The sequence below is a fragment of the Dromaius novaehollandiae genome, chromosome 18 (assembly GCF_036370855.1).
Source record: "Dromaius novaehollandiae isolate bDroNov1 chromosome 18, bDroNov1.hap1, whole genome shotgun sequence".
NCBI classification, from domain to species: Eukaryota; Metazoa; Chordata; class Aves; order Casuariiformes; family Dromaiidae; genus Dromaius; species Dromaius novaehollandiae.
This window is the reverse complement of record NC_088115.1, coordinates 6,356,625-6,379,196: the sequence shown is the minus strand read 5'-3', so window position 1 is coordinate 6,379,196 and position 22,572 is coordinate 6,356,625. Positions and strand designations below refer to the sequence as shown.

The 22,572-nt window shown below is 47.3% G+C and overlaps 1 protein-coding gene across 4 annotated transcripts in view; it reads left to right on the top strand.

The window, feature by feature from the left end:
* MAP2K4 (mitogen-activated protein kinase kinase 4) overlaps nt 1–21,518 on the top strand; it is a 105,576-nt gene extending 84,058 nt beyond the window's left edge. For all 4 annotated transcript variants that reach the window (XM_064522512.1, XM_064522510.1, XM_064522511.1 and 1 more), the window contains 4 exons: nt 12,549–12,626; nt 13,639–13,787; nt 19,118–19,163; nt 20,567–21,518. In XM_064522512.1, the coding sequence (XP_064378582.1) occupies nt 12,549–12,626; nt 13,639–13,787; nt 19,118–19,163; nt 20,567–20,680 (387 nt within the window). In that variant the 3' untranslated portion in view covers nt 20,681–21,518. The remainder of the gene's footprint in view (nt 1–12,548; nt 12,627–13,638; nt 13,788–19,117; nt 19,164–20,566) is intronic.
* Nucleotides 21,519–22,572: the final 1,054 nt, after the last annotated feature.

Here is a 22,572-nt window from a genome sequence, read left to right as displayed (position 1 = left end):
CAGGAAAATATAGATGAGATCTGCTATTGGAGTCCATTCTGTGGTACAACAGTGTGTGCAAGTTTCAGATCTCCATAACTTAATGAAACTGGGCAGTTCATTTAAATAAAGACCTTGTGAGGCTGGAGAGAGGGCAGAGATGTCTCCTCTCTGAGTACTTTTGGCAAGTGTGTGAAGCTCCCCAGGGTAGAGGATCAGTAGGAGCTGCAGTACTCGTTTGTTGTGTTGGTAGGGAATGAGATCCCAAGGGCAATAGCATTGATTATAAAGCAAAGAGAAATACCCCAAGAAGGGGCTAGAGCTAGTGCAGAGTCACTGACCTGTTCAAATCCAAGGCTGATCATTTGCCACCTCAGATTGCAGGTGGTTCTTCTGATAGTCATAACTCTACCAAGTGAGCTTCGTTGGCTTTTCCCTATCCTCTGAGTTGTGTGTAGGTTCTGTAAATAGCTGCTCATCTGTTTTTCCCCCACTAGTTCAGTGGACTGGGATTGCAGAAATTAATGTTCCCACCTTTTCTTAAAACTGTTGGTAGATGGTTAGCATTGCTCAGGCTGTTGGTTTAGTTACTGCTTTACAGGTCTTGGCATCTTTGTAAATAGCTGAGCTGCTTTATTTCCCTTGGGACTTGGGTGGGTGGATGCGTGCTTCTGGTAACCCTTTGGTTTTCCTTGTTGTGTTCTTTGGGCATCCCTGTTACCAGCTCTAGATCGTGTTGGATTTTTTAAATGCGAAAAAGTGTTTCAATTCAGTTTGTGTTTTTAAGAGCCTTGGCATGGTATATGGTTTGTGGGTGAGCCAGCAGCTGGCAACTGGTGTGGGAGACTGCTGGCCTCTTCCCTTCTACTCCGTGGGCTCAGTAAGTCCTCTCTGAGTACATGTGCATTTCCACGTACTGGAAAGCCTGGGAAATGGGGAGATGTCTCCAGCATGCAGAATCTCAGCTGCAACTGCCAGCTCTTTCTCTGACCCAGCAAGGGCTCATGGCTGCAAGTGCTGCTGCGATCAAACCTGACTATACTTGGGAGGGAGTCAAGTCAGTCACACTCTTTTCAGAAAGATTTTTTTTTTTTAAATGCAGAAAGGTTAAAGGCACTTGCTAGACTGTCACTGTATAACTGCGTATAACCAGGGTGAGTCTGATATTGGCTGCTGAATGATGCTCTGTGGCCATGGGAGCATGTTACTCTGCAAGGCCCACTTGACCCTTGGCTCTTGCAGTAATTCTTGTTACATGAGCACTTGTCCATCAAAGGAACCTGATAACACCACGTTCACTGGAGCTGGTCCCCAAATAGCCATTGATAACAATAACATTGGGTGTCTGCCAGTTTGACTGCCAGTCTGATTCGGCAGCAGGAGCTATGTCCAGCTGCTAAGCGAGTGCTTGTGCATTTTAACCAAAATCATTAGAGCTGTCACAGAAAGCAGAGCATTAGCCTTGGAGCTCCCAGTGCTGGAAAGGTTATTTTGCTTTTGACTTTTAATTTCGATCTGATCATTACAGTAAGAAGCAAAGGTTTGTGTCTTGTGTTTTTTGAAAGAAACGAAGAGATGGAAAGACTGGAGGTCCTCGCCAGCTGTTCCAAGCAACTGCTTGCCCGCAGAGTAGTTCAATCTGTTTGCGTGGATAGTGTGTCACACTGAGCTGTTCCATCACCTGTGTCAGTGCCAGCATTGTAGATTTTTCTAGGTGGGGTTTTGCAGTACGGCTACGCCAGTCTTAAAGGCTGTTGCCAACAGGGGTGAGATTGCTCCCTGCCAGCCCGTGGTCCTCCCCATGTGCTCCTTCTGCTTCACTTCTGCTGCCTTCATTGCTCCTCCGACCCTGCTGAGAGCCAGTTTGAGGAATAGGAGTGACAGAAAGCTGACCCTACCAAAAAGGAGAAGGAATGTTTTTCCTTCATTTTGCCATTGTAAGATGGCTTAGTGGGGGCTCAGAGCTCAGACAAGCCTGAATGATGGTGCAAAGAGGAGGGGTGAGAAAGTGCATCTGAGAAAAAAGAGAGAACGAAAGCCTCTTTCAGTGTCAGGTAGTTCTTGATCAACTTTTAGCTCTACTGTGTTTATTCCTTAAGGGTTGTTTTTGTTGTGTTTTGTTTTTCTGGGAAACAGTAACCTGAGGGGTCTGGCAAGTGGCACTGCCTCCTTGGTGATCCCTGTAGTTGTCTCCTGCTGGAATGAGTGGTTTCGATTTGGACTGGATTGGAGACTTTCTGTGACATGCTGGTGCCCACAAGCTTTGTTGCATTAATACCTTTTGCCTGCTCAAGTGAACCCAATTTCTGTGTCAGAAGCAAGTGACCAGACCTGATTAGAAGCATCTGGTTTTATATAGGTCAGGGACCAGCCAGTGTGTAGACAGATGATCTGCCCTGACCTGCTTCTTTGAGACCTCTCTAGAGGCAGAGTCGCAACCATCCTCTGTCTGCCAGGTCCTTTCCCCTGGTCACCTGGATGCTGTGTGGCAAAGGCCTACTTCATAACCTGCCCTCCACAAGCTGCGACTGTTCCTGAGTGTAGGCACTCCGTGTTGCTTCCCTCGTCCTCCTCTGATTTGCCCGTTCCGCTCTTGTCCTGCTCTTCCTCAGCTTCCCATGGTTGCATTGGAGCTGGGCAGGGAGCAGCAGAGGCAGCGTCTCGCCCCAGCGATGCAGGCAGCAGGGACGGAGCGGCTGCGCTGAGCGCGCCTGCCTCGCTCCGGGGCTGCTCAGAGAAGTGGCTGTAAAGACCATGCCCTCTGTTTCTATCCTGTATCAGAGAGGCTGGTTTATTACTATGAGGACTGCAGCTGATAGTTAGAAACCCCTTAGAGGGACCAAAGAGTCCCTTAGCCTGGAATGCACTCCCATAGCATCCCCCTTCTTGTGAGGTAAGGATGGCGTTGCCACAGTTGTGGTGAGACCTGAACTGAGGTGCTGGTCTCTCTGGCCGAATTGCCAACTCCAGGCAGTGTGCAAGGAGATGTAGAGTGATGAGGCGACACAGAGGCAACTTCTTAGTGCTAACATGCTGCCTGTGTCCCAGCACATGTACTTCCCGCATGTGCGTGATGAAGAGGACCAAAGATTCGCTGCCTTCACCTCATTTCTCCCTCAGTGAAGAAAGGCACTCACTTCTGGAGTTGGCCTCCATTGCCATGCGGAGGCTGCGTCACCGCATTCAGATGGCTGGTACAGACAGAGTTCAGGCCATGCGCGGAAAGAGAGAATTCCTGAGGCAAGGAACAATGAAGGCTCTGTGCTGCGCTTTCCCCGGCTCCCCATGTGCATGTGGAGAGGCTGCGTGGATGTGGGAGCTGTGTGGATCCTTTATCCAGGCAGAGCAACAGCAAGAGTCTATGTTTCAGCTTCACATTCCTGACCCAATGCCCAGGTTTTCATTGGGCTCGGTCAGTCATTTGACTGAACAGTCAGGCTGTTTCTAGGTTTGACTTCAGGCAGTTAAAAATCCTCTGGGATGCTTCTGAGTTGTACTCTGTGTGTTGGATTTATTTTTTGGTTTTGGTCTGAAACCCAGCCATGGTTCTGTGATTTAAGAAAATGGGTTTTGGGGAAAACCGTCCCTGTCTGAGCAGTGTGGATTGGTTCCACTTTCTGACGCTGGCAGCGTAGCAAATAGCTCGGGAGATGCCTGAGCTCTGAGCACACCCCTTCTATCACTCGCATGCTGGTGATGTCACTCGCATACTTCAGTGGTTTCGGCTGAGAACATACCTCTGCTTACTCATTCATAAGCTAAAATCGTCGATGAAGTTCGCCCAGTGTGGGACTTCTCCTGTCCAAACTTAGCTCCTTACATCACTCAATGCACAGCCCATGCTGAACAGCTTCCATTGCAGGCACTGAGGTCATGTCTGTGCTTCAGCACTTCCACGTGTTTCCTTCTGGAGAAGAGATGGGAAGGGATTTCCATCTAGTCCATTTAGACACTTGTCTGCACAGACAACTTATATAAACCTAGGGAAACTTGTTACCAGCCACCTGTGTAAGCAAACCATTCAGCTAGAAGTGTTTTGGGCAGGATGTGAGTTTTGTGGAGGAGAATATTAAAAGGAAAAAAAAAAAAAGAAAAAGTCCCCTCCGAAGTTGTTTTTACTACTGGGATTTGTATGGGAAGTGCCTAAAAATCAGATTTGGAGATAGTTGCTCTAGGGAGGCATTGCAGGTTGTTGAGCAGAGCTTGTGTCTTTAAATGAAGAGGAAGTAGATCGGATCTGATTCACATTCCTATTCTGTGAGTTCAAGCTGGAAACAGCAGACAGCTTCTGCTTGACGTGGGTTTGCTCTGCATGGGGCACAGCTGGTTGTGCTGGAGTGGGCCAGGGTAGCTCCCCACTGATCCTATTTACGTATAAAAAGGCCGATTCAAAGCCAAACGTAGCAGGACATAATCATCGTAGCAATGAAGTTGTAGAGAGGGATGGGTAAGGTTCATAGGGCAGGGTCAGGGTTCATAGGGCAGGGTCAGGTATGGAGAGGAAGGTGAAAGATGAAGGTGAAGGGCTGCACAGAAGGTCTGAGGTGCGTAGGTGTGGGTCTCCCCTGTTGTTCCTGCACTCTCTGACAACTCATAGTGTGGCTCTTTGACTCTTGCTGCTCATGCCTTTGAGGATAGGGAGAGATTCTGCTTCAGGAGGCCTGATGGGGGATTTTGCAGGAGGACCCCCTGAAGCTGAGACTTTTCCTACTGAGAGTGGGAGCACTCTGCACACCTGCGGCATACACAAAGCAGGCTGAGGGGCTGCTGGTGCCACTTGACAGTGTTACCCCTTCCCTCTGCCAGTGAATTACCCTGGTACTGAGATCTGGACACAGATGAGTCCAGCCTTCACCTTGTCCATCCATTCCTTGCTGCTGAGTGACCCTCAGCAGTGGAGCAGGGAGGACATGCAGGCAGCTCCTGCTCTGAGCTATCGCTGGAGCCTGTAGGCCTGGGCACGCTGAGCAGGAGGTGCAGCCTCCATTCTCCACCCTGAGTTTTTGAAGCCTCCCAAGTGCTAGAGAAAATCCCTTTGGACATTGATCATTCTTCTGAGTTTTTGGACAAACAGCACATGGAGAGGAGAGCAAGACCTTTACCAGGATGGGGACAGATCCTTTTACTTGGCGTACCTTCCTAGATTGTACAGATCAGCTTGGCATTCACAGAGTTGGGCACGTGGGCTGGGCTTGGAGGGTCACATCCTACACCATCGTCTTCACTTCCATTTTAGACTGAGAGGCATTTAGCCCCATGTATGGTATTTTTTTTTAGGACATTCCTCTGAGTTTGCAGGCAGTCTGAAACAGTAGCTTGACTCTTCCAAGGTCCTCCATGATCTGTGAGCCCAGATACACCTGCCAATCTGTGTGTAGCCAGAGACAAATACGGCAATGTGATCTGTTGCTCCATCAGAGCTAAATTCAGTTCCACCCTTCTCCTTAGTGTCAACTCTACCACACTGGAACAGGGCCTGTTCCACTAACCTAGGTTTATTTAGGGCCAGATATTCAAGAGCTTGTGGAGTGCACGGCCTTCTGATTTCCCTTGATATGGAATGGACTGGGGTCAGAGTTAGAACTAGGGGTGAGGGCTGTGCTGGGCAGAGTGCAGGCAGAAACTTTCACAGGTGAGGAGACCAGAATGACAACCACCTGAACACAGATGGTGAAACTTCAGTTATGATCCTTTACCTGGACCGAGAACTTCTGGTTGAATGGAAGTGATTTTTACAAAGAGAAACCAGATTTTAAGTGACAGTGATTCTAGCCTGTTCCTGTCCTGTCTGAGCTACCCCATGGTGATTCACCTTTGCTGCTGACCATCTGCACTTTGTCATACTTCATTTCTAGCTAGAATGTGTGAAATTTCATTTCTGCACACCTTCTCTTGTTTTCCTTTCTCTGCTGCATCAGAGAATCCTCTAGGATCAGAAATCTTCCCATTTCATGTTTTCTTCTGGATTCCTCCTTCATTTCAGTATGTGTTTGAAAGCATGCATACTGGTTAGGCCTGAAGGCTTTTGTAATGAATCCAAGGACTTCCAGAGCAAACCTACCAAAGTTGAGACCCTCAGTGAGGTTCTGTGTTGAAAGTGCTTAACTGAGCTGAAACAGTGCCTTCCAGCCCTCCAGAATTGCATCCTCTCCAGAGCCTAGCTCTGTCATTGCAAGGAATTTCTTAGAAGAGGTGGTGATGATGACGCTGAAGGGATGCATGGAGTTCTGGGATACTGATGTGTGGTCTTTTAAAACAACACCAGATGGAGATGACCTCCAAGGTTTCATTCTTACTTTTAGACTCCTCTTCAAGTGTCAGAGAATCTACCATACTGCCTGTGAAGTCGTCCTGGTCAGTAATTATGTATTAAGTATTTTAATGATGATCATGGGCTCTTTGGTCCTAGTCTGTTTGCAGAGTTAAGGAGTTCTTTACTTGCCACAGCCTCTTTCCCCAGTAGGTACTTTCTGACTGTGATGTAGTCATCTCTTAAGCTTTTCTTTGAGAAGATTAATAGACTGAGCAGCTTATGCCCTTAAGGTAGATTGGATTGCATTTTATGGCTCTGCTGTAAACCCTTTCTAGTTTTTAGCATCTTTTTGCAAAAGTAGACCTTGAAATTGGACAAACTTCCAGCAGTCTTCTCACCTGTGGTGAATATAATAAGAGCGCCTACTCCTAGTGCATAACCTCTGTTATGCTCCTTTAACCATGATGCTTCTATGGGCTTTTATGCTCTCCTCTTCTTTTCTAGGACCCCATCCCTCATCACAGTGCTGCTTTTTCTGTTTCTAGCTGTGTGAGTCAACATCCAGCTATATTAAAATGAGCCCAGGTTATAACAAGTGGTTCAAATCACACTAGCTCATCAGGAACCCTTATTTAACACACTGTCAACTTTTTGATGATACACAGAATTTAGCAGAGCTAGTTTTATATTTTCTTGAATATCAATGGCCGTAGGCAAAGGAAAGATCCCTTTGAGAGCCATTATAAAAGCTGTCTTTCCCACTGCTTAGTGACCTTTCATGAACAGTTACATTCTTGAACTCTGTCACTTTATCATTTACTAATGCAAATATCAGTGCTTGATTAGTTGAGGTCCAAATGATGCACTGGACTACTCCAAGTATGTTATGGCAACACATTTGCCTTTTTCAGCAGGATGAAAAAGGTTAAGCCCAGTAAAACCTTGTTGCCTTCATTAATGTTCTCGGCCATCTCCACATGCCTAGCCAGAGTCCCCTGTCCACCAGTCCATCACTTTCCTGGGGTCCTCCTGCTATTGAGATTCAGACTTAGGAATTCACATTCTGGTAGAAAAGCAAACTGGGAGGAGATGGTATTCCTATGCGAACGGAAACCAGTGTCTCCACCTGGAAAATGCTGTTGGAGAAGTTTTTAAATGAAACATTCTCTCAGAGTAAATATGTAAAGGAAATAGGAGGGGAGGAAAGGCCATTCCCTAGAAACATGATCTCTGCTGATAATCTCTCTGCAGCCACAGGCTTCGTTGCTGACCTGGGTGAGGGGGAGGGACAGGAAATCAAAGAACAGAGGGGATTTTTGAAGGAATGCCTGAATTAAAAAGTCAAAACATGGATGAATATTTTGGCTGATGTATTTTTTGATAGTCATAATACTATAATCTCTTATGTAGTGTTTTTTCATCAGTAGGTATGAAAGTACTTTACATAGAGACAAGTATTACTGCTCCTATCTTAAAGATGGTAAACTGAGGAGTAGGGGGAAGTGGCTTGTCCACGATTACCCAGAAACAAAGACAGAAGAAGAACTTGTGTTCTCTGCTTCCTATCAGCTGTTCCAGCCATCATGCTATGTTGCCTTTCCTCTGCTGCATCACACCTTGCTTGAGGAGCCGTGTCTCCTCCTGCAACCAGGACACGCTGCTGCATAGGATGTTGCATGATCCCTATAGTGACTGGCGCTGAGATAACAGAGCCAGAGAAAATAAAGGGCTAATAGCTTTTTCATCAGTCACCTAGCACAAGAGAGGAGAGTATAACCTTAGAAAAGGCTTTACCCGGTAAAATGTGACTGCATTGCTCTCGCTGCTCGTGTGAATGACTCACATCTGTGTTCTTAGACCAAGGCTTTTCGAGCACTGAGGTCACCTTCTGTGAGCTTCTATGTGCCCAGGATGAGATCCAGAAAGCTTATTAGGCATCACTGCACGTAAGAATTGAGATCCAAATGAAATTAGACACTTCAGTTCTCTAGCAGCCACTAGAAGAATTGGGTGTTATCTGAGGGAGAGCCCCCAAACCTTCCTGTTGAGCAGAGCAGTAACACGATCCAGGAGGAGTGGCCAAATGTTCATACCTGTCTGAAGCTCTAGCACCCACTGTAGGGCTGTGTCTTGGGCACAAAGATTTGCTCAAGGAGCAGCATGGCAAGTCCCCCTCAAGATGGTCATCTCAAAGAGCAGGACTGTCTCTTTTCCATGAGGTACTGGTAATGGTGGTTATGTCCACAGGGCTGGTGGTGAACCAGTTACCCTGACAGGGTTTGAACTCCCAGGCCAGCCCTGTGGAGGAATCAGGGAAGGGGCACTCTCTGCTCCTGTTGTTTCCAGGATGTTGTACAGTCAGGAATTAAAATTCAGAGCTGCCAGCAGGCAAGAGGGAGCTACACTCGGTATCCTAGTGCTTTGGATTAGGAGGTAACAGGAGAGGTAGGTCTGAGAGCCCAGCTAGTCAGTGCCTTTTTCCTGCTCTCCTTTCTGCCCATGGTTTTCGTCCCTGACTAGGCCACAGCTGTCCGTCGTTTCACTGACACTGGCTATCACTCCATGCTCCAGTGGTGAGTGTGCAAGAGGCCTGTGTGGAAGAGAGCCTCAAAAGAAGATCAAGTTGCTCTTCACCATAGGAATATTCTTCTTGAGAAATATAGAAACATGAAAAGTGAGTGACAGGATTTTCCTTTACTGAACAGCAGAAGAATTTTCCAAACTAGCTATTTATGGTCCTAAAGATGGTTTCCATTGCTGTTGCACAACTCTGCAGGCAGCTGTTCAGAAACATTGTTCCTCTCCTTTCTGTGGCTTCAGTTTGGAGTTGGCCTCGAGAGCCTAGTCACTTGGACAGTGACAAATGCTTCTCTGAGAGCATTTGACGAGCTCCTTGCAGGGCACAGCCATGTAAATGACACAGCCATGGGAATGGGGTCATCACCAAGGGGGAGACGACATTTTTGTCAAGCATTCCCTAAACAAAAACATATTTGGTATATTGGTTAACACAAGAGCAGAATAGCGTGCCGAGGAGCCACAGTTCTTGCCTGCAAGACTTGTATCCAGTCTGTGTCAGAGCAGTAAAGGTCTATTAACTCTAGCTGGCCCTGTTTATAACTCACTGTGTGATTTGCAGCTGAATTTGGCATAGATAACTCTGCGGCTGCAGACTGCATGACCAGGTTCCAGATGTGCAGTGCTTTACCTTGCTCCTAGTATCAACCAAAGGCAAGGAAGTCCCTTAAATTTGTTTCAAAAGCTCTTCAATCACATGCTATGTGTGTCTGAAGAGATCATCTCCAAGGGAAGCTGGCAGCCTCCCTTTCACACCCATCTGTTCCTGTGTTTTAGGGGGAGGGGGAGTTTATATACTGGAGATTTCATTCTGCTTTTTATATTGTTAAATTTTAGCTCTTTCTAGTGTTTCTTCACTCCTTAAAACTTCTATTTCTTTTAGTGACACATTCGCTTAAGATGCAAGTAAGCGTTTGTTATACACCTTTTAATGCTGTGTAGGCAGAACTGTTGAATTTGCAGTGCATTTGGTATAAAATTCCTCAGTTAAATTACCAGTTAAAATCCAGGATTTGAGCTTCAAGAATTGCATTTTCCTAGAAATGTACTTTGCTCTTTAGCAACACAAAACAACTGAACACTGTAGGAAGCTGTATGTGCATCTATACTTGGCATACCCTGACTTGCTTGGAGGAGAAGGGAGGATTAGTATTTCACACCTCGCTCATTTTTTTTCAGTCAAGATTCTGGTGCCTAGGTGCATATTCAGATGGAGAGACAGCCCCTGTTGTAGTCTGTAGCCATGTTTCATGCATTCACACCCTGCCTCTTTACAGCATCAGGACATCCAGTGGTCAATCTCCATCTCAGCCATTTCCTTTCCTAACTTGCACTTGGCATTAGAAGGACATCTGGCAAGAGCCGAGTTTTGTCTGCATTTCTCATTCCAGATCCCTGGAGTGTAACACACTGACTCTTCCTTCATTGGTGCTAATTGCTCCCATGTCATCCACATGGAAAATTCCCAGGATTCTTTCTGCTCTGTATTTAGACAGGATTTATTTTGGTCCATCCTGCCTTCCCTATAACTGTGCCACCACTGTCTAGGGCCAAGTGCCTGTTGCTGCATCTGCACTCCTCTGCTTGGTCACAGTTGAAGGCTGCCCCTCTGTGGGTGCTTCAGACTAGAACATGCCAGCTCTGTCCCCACTGTAGACCTCAAGGATGCCCTATGGTGCCCCGGAGATGTCTAGCATGCTGAAAGACTGGGATGCTCTTTGAAGTGACGCCTACCTCTCTATCCCTGTAATGCACAGGCTTTTAGTACTTGAGCCTCTACCCAAGTTACATTATCCATGCAGTCCCATAAGTCATTGTGCTGCACAAAAAGCAATCATTTCTCCAGTCTGTAAACTCTTGCCATCTCTCATGCTAATGCACCACATTCCCTATAGATCTGTAGTATAGGAGCTCTGACACTGGCAAGGCCACTATTGCCATAATCTCTGTAGCACTGTAGTGGCCCTGTGCCATTTGGTCTTCATTGGCAGCTTTCTGATACGCAGATGTCCTGGCAGCACTCAGGAGGTATGGCATGCCCTGCCATGCCAGGGCTGCAGAGAGGACATGCATTCTTCTCCAGTGCCCCCAGTGTCAGTTGTACTGGCTGAGTGCGTCATATTGGTGCATTAGAGGCAGTCTTTAATCAGAAAGTGGTCCCAGTTCCTGTGAAGTGACTCTCTTTTCCGTGGTGTGAGGGTACATACTGGCCATAGAATCCATCTTTTGTTACCACAGTAAATGGTCTCATGGATAGCGGCCATGCCCCTGCAGAGCTGCCTCCAAGTCAGATAGTTGATCATGGTGGCCTGCAGCACAGCTTGTGTGTGGACAAAGGGAAGTCCTGCGCCCTGGAGACCCCTGGCAAGCTTGGCAGTCACGCTACACTGTACCTCTGAAGCCCTGGCAAGAAGGGCTCTTCCTGTGGCCCTTTTCATTATTTTAGCAGAGTCCTAGTGGCTGCTAATTCTCCTGCTTCCATTTCACCACACATTTCCTGACTTGTTTGTCTGCTGTTTCCAGGTCTCTCCTCTGCCTCCTTGAGGTCACTTCCCTACTCTTCTCCATCCCCGTTTTCCACAGACAGGGCACAAACAGGGGGAGCATAGTGTGAGGAAACACGTAGTCTTCTCAAAGGATGTGATATCAGAGAACATTACAACTGTGCTTCGCTGTTGTCAAGAGTAGGAACCTTCACTGGTGCCAAGGGTAAGCAAGGCAACATGCCAGCTCAGCAAGGCAAGGTCTTGTCGCAGAACCTGGGAGACTCCTGCGGAAGCTGGAGTGGTGCTGGCCAGGCAGTGATGCAACAGCCGCCTCACAGTGCCCAAGTGATGCAGCGCAGTTACATCCTTGGGTAAGAGGTCAGTGATGTTTGAGAAGCTGGATGTGGGGCTCCACAGACCTTTCTCTACTCCTTGGCTGTGATGACCTACATGTTGTCTAGTGGATTTCATCCTGCTGAGGGCCCAGACTACAAACACAAGCGGAGGAGGTGGTGTGATATCCTCACGTCCTTACGCTCAGATGTAGGGACCACCACACCCTCCACAGTCTCAGAGAGTGCCATGTGCTCTCTGGATATGTCGTTTTTTGGTATAGATCATCCACGTCTGGCTCAATATTGCTACCTAAAGAAGACTTTTTGAATGTCTGAAGACCTAGTAACATCATGACCTCATAGCTGCCTCACAGAGATGCCCGAAAACTCACAGAGAAAAGTGGTTCTTAAAATGCATCTTTAATACCTCTTGAGGTTTAGCAACCAAAAAACAGTTGGGAAGAAGAGCTCTGATAGATGCTGCTAAACCTCAGTTCCCTGCCCTGATGGATGAGATGATGTTTATTCGAGTTCATGCGGTTCCCTAGGGGGAACTCTGCTGCAAAAACAGAGAAAGATAGACTTTATGTTAAAGGGATCTTGAGGTTAAACAAAACTAAACAAATAGTAGGGAGTAATAAGTATTGAGACACTTGCAAAAAAGGAAAAAAAAAACAAGGAGTGGGCTGTGCTGAATTGTCTTTGCAGATCACCTTTTAAGACTAGACCTCCATCAAATCAGCATTTGATTCCTTAAGATGTTTCTTTGCTGGAGTTGGATGCCCTAGCAACAAGTTTGCCTCTAGAGACATGCCAGGCTTTGCCCAGGGGCACGTTAGAGTTTTTTCTAAGTTTGCAGATGCTTGTTATTCCTTCCTGCACTGCACATTGTTTGACTGGTTCTTCTTCCTTTTTCAGCCTGAAAGGATAGATCCCAGTGCATCCAGGCAAGGCTATGATGTCCGCTCAGATGTCTGGAGCTTGGGAATTACATTGGTAAGTGAGTGGCATTTAAAGCCTCTGCTGCACGGTACTTTCCTAATGGGTAGCTTTAATGCCCTTTGCAGCATAATGGAGTTGGTTGATGTCAAATGCATACATGAAGCAAAGCCCAGCCCCTCTGCTGTGAAGCATTTGCATGTTGTGATTGAAGTGGGCACCTCCTGGCTCATAAAGAATAGAATTGCTGTCAAAGCAGATGGCTCCCCTGAACCCCTGAGGATACATTTAGCTGCAGCTCTGTTTTGCAGCAAAAGAGATGTGAACAGGGAAGATGGCAGAGGAGTTGTTTTCTTCAAAATCTCAGATCAGAAAGGCTAGTGAGTGTGGTGCTGCAGAATGGAGCGCCTGGCCTATGTAAAATAAGCCTCTGGTAGCCGTGGCTTCTAGCGTACTTTGGCTGTGCAGAAAGCTACCGCTGATCCTGGATCTCAGCTGCTGATTCCTCTCTGGCTAACCACAATACTGGTGGGTACATGCATTGGTAGTGTGAAAAAGTCCATTCCCAAGATGTTGAAGTTGAAGAGAAAATGGGAGCAATGAGTATGAGTCAGTAGCCTCTATCAATGTGCTTTCTTCCCCGCTGGTGTTTTAAAATGATTGTTTTGTCAGTGTCCGTTTTCTCTAGTGATTGTAGGATGTTTGGGAAGGGACTGGAGAAGGATTTTGCCCTCCAACCTTTAAGCACCTTAATAAGAACATTGGTTCACTTTATAAAATCAGTAGAGGAGATATATTCACAACATGCAGGTATGGCATAACCAGGTTAAATCTGGAGGTGTCTCTCTCTGTTGGCTGTATAGGAAGACCAGGTTCCCAATGTAGGCACCAAAAATAGCTATTGAGTATAACTTCCCCCCATCTCTCTCTCAGCTGGGCTTTGTATAGGGGATGGGATAAGGAATAAAGTGCTCCCTTGGGGGTTTCTGGGATACTTGTAGAGATTTTCTTATCCTGATTGAAATTCCCTTTGTGTAACGTATCTGGTGCGGTTGCTGTCTTTTTGCAGTATGAGCTGGCCACAGGGCGATTCCCATACCCCAAATGGAACAGCGTGTTTGACCAGTTGACACAAGTAGTAAAAGGAGACCCACCACAGCTGAGCAACTCAGAGGAAAGGGAATTCTCCCCAAGTTTCATCAATTTCGTCAACTTGTGGTAAGTGTTTCCTAGTTTTGTCATTGTCAGGTATTTGGTAGGAGTTGCATGCCAAGCACTTCTTAGCTTAGTTTCACATGCCTGCACCAACGTGAGAGTAAAGACTGCTTGCATTTCACTTCTTTGGAAGGTGATGAGCGGAGGCTGAATGGCAAACCTTTAGATACTGCTCTTCAGGATAGGAATAAGGAGAAAACCTCCGAGAGTCTGTGCTCAGGAGATGCATGATAAGACCCATTGCATGACCAGGTGAAGGCCTTTCATGTGCAGCCTGTTCTTTGGTATGGAATGGCCCTGTGACAGACCTGTTCTTTGGCTTTTCTTCTGCAGGCGGAAGCTTGAGACCCCTGGCAGTACTGTCTCATGGTTGAGCTGCAGGTCTATGTTAGTCTTCTCTTTTGCATAGCAAGGCTAGGAGGCCTGCTTTCCTGGTAGGAAGAGGTTCTGTTCAATGTAGTAAGTGCCAGGACCTGTAGCAGGTGACTTGCTTGGTTGTTGGCTTCATATCTTGTGTCAAATCTCGTGACAAGATCAAGACTAGAGATGCTTTTCTGAGAGGGCTGGACAGGGCCTCTGCAGTTTTGTCAGCCTTGGATGGGAAGTGTCCAGTTGTTTGCATGGCAGCTACTTAGAGCAGTCTGCCTGCCTGCCTGCCACATGTACGTGGTTCTGGTTAATTTAAGGGCTTACTGTGATTTTTCTGACTAAGCACTTTTCCATCAGAATGTGACAGCTGATCTAAACTAATTTTATTAACCTAATAGTGAAACCCACAGGAGGTCCTTCAGTGTGACCTGCATTCCTCTTCTGGGTCCTTCTGCTCTGGGAAAGATCTGTCAGGCTGATGGACAGCCCCAGGGCAGGGGTGTCTATCTCAAAGCTCTGTGACACAGGAAGACACAGCTCTAGACAATTTTTAACTTCGTGGCGGTTTTGTTTTGGGATTTTCCATCCATTGAACATGCAAAAGGTGCCGGTTTAGGTTTTTTTGTCTTTCAGAATTAGGAATTTTTATGGAACACCAGTTCTGACTTTCATCTGGCTGCAGGGAACACCTTCTCATTGTCTTTTGTTTGCAGAAAATAGGGCATCAAAATGGCTTGCTGCTCAAAAGAAGTTTCTCTTTCTCAGTATGAAGACTCTGTGATGTTTGATTAGAAAGTCAAAGTTGCTTTCCCATGTGCAGTACAGGCATTAGTTTCTTTCCCATATAGTTCTTCTTGGAGAATAAATATCATTACAGAGTTCACAAAGCTAGGAGACTGCTCTCTTACACACTCATGAGTTTGGCTCCAGAGGACCCAACAGAGGGACCTGTGTGACAGCTCTGCTAAACAGCAGCATCTTTGGCCTGTGTATTTCATTGGCTAAATTCACATTTCCTGCCCATTTACCTCTTCCAGGGTCTACTGCTGTGGGACAGCCGCTGTGTGCAGACCATGTGGCAGTTCCCAGTCTAATTTTGTTTTTTTATTTAATCTGGTTTTGCAAATAATCTGACTTCTGCCTGGAATATTTATGATGCGTCCATAGCAGTACTGTAATAAATATTTTTCTTACTAACCTTTAGTTAAGTACAAACAATAAATGTTGGTGTTCCTTAGCAGACAGATGAATCTCCAAAAGGCTGTGGTTCTAGGTGATGGGCATAAATCTTGTGGGCATTACTCTGCAAACTTGAATCTAATAATCTTTCTATTTTTGTGCATTTAAGAATCAGGAAGAATGGAGATCAGAGTCCTACAGTGGCAGTCACATGGCAGTTTGAATTTTGATGTTGCTGCTTGCTCACTCTGATAGATCAGTGAGAAAAGGATATTGCTGATAAAGTTTTTTCTTTTTTTTACATTTTACTTTGGATTCCAACAAAGCTGTGAAAGCTTGGGTGGAACATTTTTCCCCTTTTACCCACCTCCCTGTGTTCTTTAGATGCCTATCTAAAGTCACGTTCATCCTGGACCTGTTTACAGGATTAAGCTTACTGCTGCAGAGTTGCAAAGTATCCAAGCTCTGTTTCTGGCTATTTGGAGCTTCACGCTGGCAGCTGCAAAGTTAGTACTTGCAGGAAGAGCCGCGAGGTCCTGAGAGCCAGAGTGCCTGGGAAGGAGATTAAACGTTCCATCAAAAGATTTGTACAGCACTTGGTGCTCCAAATGGCCATTCCAGACACACAGCTTCACATCAAGCTTGAAAAAAAGGATTCTAGGTTTGTTTTATGAAAATACACATGGAAATTTCAGAACAAAGCTTGGACTATGAGCTGAAGTTCTGAATAGTTACATTTAAGGCATTGTGAGGAACACATTTAAACCCCCAGAGATCAGTAAAGGAACAGCTACTGGACAGCAAAAGTTTGAAGTGAGGATGTTTACACAGCAGCAGTGGGACTTCCTGCTCTCTCTGCGTCTGTGCAGCTCTGCAGTCAGGTCACAGGACGGAGAAGAGCCAAGCATGTACTGTAGGCACCCTCTGTATCTCTGAATGATTTGTGGACACACTGTGGTTGTGCCTTAGCTTGAAAGAGATCCTTCTAGAATTAGTGTGTATAGAAATGTTGCTGTTGGGAATTAGGTTTAACTCTCCTAGTTTAGGGAAGACACTACATCCTACCACAACCTACCACATCCCCATCTAACCCTGCTATTCTCAGCACGACTTCCTCAGAGCTCTGCAGAGTTACCTGCTGGCTCAGAAATGGAGGTCCTTACAGCAGCCTATGAGGAGTCCTCTCCTCGAACTGTCTCTCTCCCCACCTCCTGTTCCCCATGTCTGGAAGGCTGCTGGCTGCTGTTTCCTCTGCAAACACCGTTGCTGGCACCCCATGCCCAGTGTGACACGGAGGGAAAAGCTGGGTGTGAGTGCAACAGTCCAGCTGGGGTGTCTTGGATGAGCAAGAAAACAACATCAATCTGAAACATTCAAATAAGAGCAGAAGATGATCCCTTCTGTGCGTTCCCCCAAAAGATGCTCTCAAGCCTTAATTTCATCCCTGTCCTCTCTCTTCCCTCTGATTGTAACTCTCAAGGTGATTGTGTCGCCTTGCTGAGCCCCTTCCTGCTCAAGGCCCTGCCGCAGCACCACGCTGCACCCTCCCTTCTTCTCCAGTTGCTCCCCTGGGCACAGCAGGGCTGCAGCTCACAGCTTCACACACAGGGCATCGCAGGACTGCAGGGACATGCAGCCAGCTCTGCATCCCATGCTTAGCGTGCCAGAAACCTGCCAGGTCTGTGCCCTTCCTTGCTGTGGACTCGTCCCACCTCTTTGAAGATGGCACCACCACCTCTGAGCTGATCACCTCAGACTCACTGAGGCAGTAGTCAGAAATGATTGTGAGCTGTGTTCCAGCAGTGGAGCAGTGGAGGCAGCGATGGATGGTGCCCTGGGCACCCTTGGCCTGGCTAGAGAGGGGCCCAGGGCCCTGGGGTCAGGGGAGGACGTCTACAGTTAGCCCGTGAATCTGCTCGGCTCTCGTCACTCGGCCAGGAGGTCTGAGAGGGTCCCAGGACTGCAGATGAGCCCTTCTTGCCACCCAGGAGAGGGGAGCTGGTTAGCCCAGGTACAGTGCCAGGCCTGGCACCCTGGATTTGCCCCGCTGTGCCTACCGGGCGTGCATCAGGGCCAGCAGCTCTACAGAAGCCAGTCTGGGCCTGCTGGGACCTGATCCCCAGTACCTCCATCATGTGTCCCCACGGCAGTCCCCTGTGCCGGCTCTCAGAAGGGCTGTCTGTCTCTTCAGGGGGACTCTGGGACAACGTCTGTCACCCCAGGCATCTCCCCGGGCACCCCACCCCGTCCGTGTCCCCCTTACCTGCTGCAGGTTTTCTTCGTGGCCTTTGCTGCCACCTGCCGTCCCCACCATGGTCTGGGTTATGGCTCAGCCTGCGGTGGCCCAGTCCTTAGACTGGCTGTCTCCTTGCGCTAGAAACCAGGCAGCAGATGGGATCATCCCAATGCTGGTGGCTTTTGGGACACAGTGCCGCCACTGCTGTGCCTGCCTGGATGAGCCCCTCATCCAGCGGGGCGTGTTCTCCAGCTTGGCATCCCTTTTCCTCACGCCCATCTGTGAGACCCATTATTTGGTACCCTGCAAGGCGCCTTCTGCCTGCTCACAGGGAAGGTGCCCTGTGGCAATGGCAGTGGTGCGGGGCTGCTTTCGGGGCAGCGTCCAGGAGCAAACGCTCTGTCTCACTTTGGGCTGAGCCTTTTGTGTTGTGCCTCGAGGGCCAGCTACTCCTGCCGTGGTGCAGGCAGGCCGTGTCTCCCGTAGCACAGGAATCTGCTCCACAGTGGTGCTGGGTACATCCAACACATTACACAGAGCCTGGCTCTGGGTGTCTGCTTGATGAAGGCAGAGTCTAAATGGGAGCAGGGCTTAATCAAGTCTGCCGTTACCGAAGAGCTGCCACTGGGGCTATGTTCCCAGACCCAGAGAAGCAGAGCCAGAGTCCCATCGTGATAGCCACCCAAAGCTGCCACCTTTACAGGCCTGAGGGAAGGTGGCAACCAGCAGCTGCAGCTTTTTGTGAGGGAGACGGAGAGATGATTAAGGGGAGGTGGAGTGGAGCTAGGCCAGCACGACAGGCTCTGCTTCTCTTAGCCAGAGAGACTCATCAGCTGTCGCCATGCTGGTCTCCTAATCTCTCCTGGTTACACCAGCGATTCCCCCTTCCAGCTGGCTCTTCCTGGAGGTTAGGGCTCACTCAGCTCTGGATGTGCCAGATGTTCACCAGCACTCTGGATGAGCCAGCCTGGGGCCTGGGAGCCTGGACCTACCATTGCAGATTGGTTACTCTGTCTTCTGAGTAATACGGCTCCATCCCTGCCTGCACACATGCCAAGAGGAATGTGTTGTGTCTGTTTTTCCCCGAGAAGAGTGTGTGCTCCCTGGCAGGCAGTGTCCAGTCTCCTCTGCGTGTGTGCCGTGCTGCCCTCCTGGCTGGACAGCAGGCCAGAGTCGCCAGTTGCTGCTATCTGAAAACTCCAGTTATGCTGAAGTCAAACCCGTTTCCATAAGGAGGCAGCAGCAGTTGTGATGGGGTTTCAGCTTGCAGCTCTCTGTCTCCAGCAGGATTTGGTGATGGTCATGGGGTTTAGGCTTTTGCCAGCACCTTAAGTCATGCGGGGAGGAAGGGACTCCACGTGGTGACTCACAGTATGAAAAGTATGTTTATTTCAGGAGCCAAATTCCTGGACTTGAATGGCTTGGCTGGCAGTGAATCCCAGTGTGACAGCAGCAAAATCAATTTCTTATCCTGTAAAAAATTAACATTTAATGCCTGTAATGACTTCCTAAGTCTGCCTCTTCCTAATTCTCTTTCTGCTTTCTTTAGCCTTACAAAGGACGAGTCCAAAAGGCCAAAGTACAAAGAGCTTCTGGTGAGTGCAAAGCATGGCTGACTGTGCCAGCTGTTACAACTGTACAGTGGAGCTGGGTGGCACATCTGGAGTAGCTCTGTGTTTTCTCAGATGATCAAGGCAGAGTGTCCGTCTCCACAGCCTTAGAGAAAACACTGCCTTGATGCTGTCGTCCCTGGCCCTATGTGGTTTATGATTATTAGTGTTTTTACATAAACACACACTTGGTTTTAGGGGATCAGCACACACAGAAATGCCATGTTGCAGTGGATTAGTTAACTGGACTTAGCTAGCCTGTGTGATTACTGAAGTGCACAGGCTCAGGCAAAATCTAGGTTTGCCCTGTAAATTCTGCCTTTGCTCGAGATCCTGGCACTTACACTGAGAAGCATTGTCAAATTGTTGTCAAACATGTAAATGTAAACATGTAAATGCTTCCAGCGCACCAGCCACACAATGAGGTTGTGAGTGTACAGGCAAAACTGTGTTCTGAAAGAGGATAACACAGTGTCCTGGAACAAGGAAGGAGCAGAGCCTGTGGTGTTGGGGTCCTGAAGGAGGGAACTCACAGGGGCTGGATAAGTCACACCTAGCACCCCCACCTCTTCAAGGAGCTCTGGGCAGCTGCAACCTCCTCAGAGGAGATGCAAAACGCTGTCTGAAAGTCCCTGATGGTGTTGTGATATGAAAGGAGTCTGCCTTGTGTCCTGGTCCCATTTCACCTCAAGCAATGGCATTCTGTCTTCCAAAATTCCCTCAGCAGTTTCAGTGTGCCAGCCTGCTTCCATTCCTTGGTCTTTTATCCCAGGGCAGCAAGTGTGGAACCCAAGGTTTGAAACAGAGGTGGTTTGGGAAAGTAGCAGGATAGAGAGCAGAAAGCACATCTGGACCAGGGTGCCGTAAGCAGAACAGTCCCTGCCTAAAGAGTCACTATGTCACTTCCCAGCTGCTGAGTTGGGTGCAGCTTGTACAGCTTCCTGGGCAGAGCAGAGGATCAGGGTTCAGGACAACTGGGTTTAGGACCTGGCCTGCTGTTTGACCTCCACAGGTCATATCTCTCTGTCACTCCTGTCTCCCCGTTGCTGAAGAGACTGATGACAAAAATCTCTCTTGAAAGTGTTTCAGCTGATGGCCATGAACTGTGTTACAAAAGAGCCAGGTGCTGCTAATACTGCACCCTCGCTGCGTCCAGTTCAGCAGGTCCTTACCCCCATGGATGCCTGTCCCAAGTTAGCTCTGGAAGTACAGCTCTCTGTATTGCACATTTAAAACTCCCCTTTTGCAAGGCTGTATCTTAGGGTCCTACAGTCATCACCGAGTCCTGTGTTCTTGAGTCAGTCAAATCATATGCTAAACTTTTAACTGGGGGAGCCAATCTGTGTCACTAAGGTGAAGTAACCTTGTTGTTTCTTATCTGATTCCAGAAACATCCCTTCATTCTGATGTATGAGGAACGCACAGTGGATGTTGCATGCTATGTCTGTAAAATCCTGGATCAAATGCCAGCAACTCCCAGCTCTCCAATGTACGTCGATTGATATTGCTGCTACATCAAACTCTAGAAAAAGGGCTGAGAGAAAACAAGCTGTAAAGAATTTTCATCACATATTGCAGTGTTTTTAATGCTCGCCCAGACACCATGTGCAATAATATTGGTGTTATTTCCATCCTGTCTGTATACTGTTGTCACATATAAAGTGCATCCCTGTAATACCTGATCACACAGTGTTAGTGTTGGTCAAAGAGAGACCTCATCTTGCTCTTTTGTGGACATATTCATGAAATGTGGAAATAAGTACATTTATTTGTTGACCGTGATTGGATAGCACCTAAAATTCATTTCTAGACTCGAAACTTGGAGACTTCTCAGCAGCTACTGGAAAGATTTTTCTCTCAAACTCTTCCAATTGTTGTTTCAAGTAATAATAAAAAGCAAACAAACAAAAGTTAGGCGTTGTCTGTCTGAACATTAAGAGACTTTGCCTGGAGGGAGAAGAACTTGCTTAACCAACGAGATACTTTGCCTTCTGGAGCTAGAAAGGCAAAGGAGAATTTTATTCTTCACAAAGTGCAATAGATTTACTGCTATGAAATTCTGTTGCTTTACAGTCGCAGTGTACTTTCTGGGGACAGTGTGCTCAGCTGAACTTCCTGTTAAAGAGAGATCATGTTAAATATAGTGAATATGTCTTTACCAAAAATATGTTGCGTTGAAAGAGGCTAACATTAAAATATTCAGAGATGGGACATAATGTATTCTTCTCTCCTTTTACCAAGCCAGCCACTCTTCACTCTAACTAGGTGTCCTGTAAATTGTTACCTGGTAAGATAAGACCTTTGACCTGAAGAATTATTAAACTACTCGATTGAATTTAACCTGCTTGTGACCTGATTTATAGCTGCACAGTGCTCACCAGCTGGCTTTGCTTTGACTTCGACAAGTGCAGTTCACAAAGTCTGCAGCTGTTTTAATGAGCCACAAATGAATGTCTGTGATTGCTAGTTAATGTTTATCATGCTCTTCACTGTCCTGAGTCCTGATGCTAGTACCTCTTCACAGACCCCAAGCCTAGCCCAGCAACACCGCCACTTACCAGCCTAGGATACCTTACAAGATAAATCTCAGCATTTCCTTCTGTCTACTTCAAGCAGGATAGTGGGGATGTTCCCCCATCCACGCCGCTTTGGGGTTCCGTGGCTAGTTGCGTTGCTGCAAATATGAGATACTGCTTTGCTTGTTGGAGAACTTGTTCATCTTCTGCTGGGTATATTTACCCTCTTTTGTGACCCTGAGTAGCTCCTACTACTGTTCCCCAGAGTGAACACCACTAAGATTGTTTGGTGCAAGGTGGTAGAAATGGTGGTAGAAATCTTTTTTTTTTTTTAATTTGGCATCTTTTTCAAAGCTGATTTTTTCATGAAAATAGATTTTTTTTCAAAATATTGCAATATCCAGACATTTCGTAGCATACCAGTGATGAAATGGGGCCTGTGGACTCTGGCTTCCAGTATGTCTTTTTGAGCTGACTAGCTTGGGCACTTGGTAGGACTTTGTCAATATTAGAACAACTAACTGTCAAAGCCCTGCAGCAAAACTGGGTGCAGGACACAAAGGATTAGAGATGTGATAGGAGTGAAAACACAGTGGTACTGGCAGCATTTCTGTGGAAGGTGCTTCCCACTTTGAGACCAAAGCTACCAAATGAAAAACAGGGCTGATGTGAAAGCACTGGAGAACAGCACCTCACTCACATCCCTGCTCTAACTGCTCAGCTGAGAAAGCAGAAAGCCAAGGCAGTGTTCATGTGGATTCCTGGCATTTCTCTGGCCCCTGATGGGATGCCCTCATATACAGCCTTGCAGTAGTGTGTCATCTCCAGCTTGGCTGTCTGCAGCCATCCCCTGTCTGACACTGCAGGCAGAAGGAAAC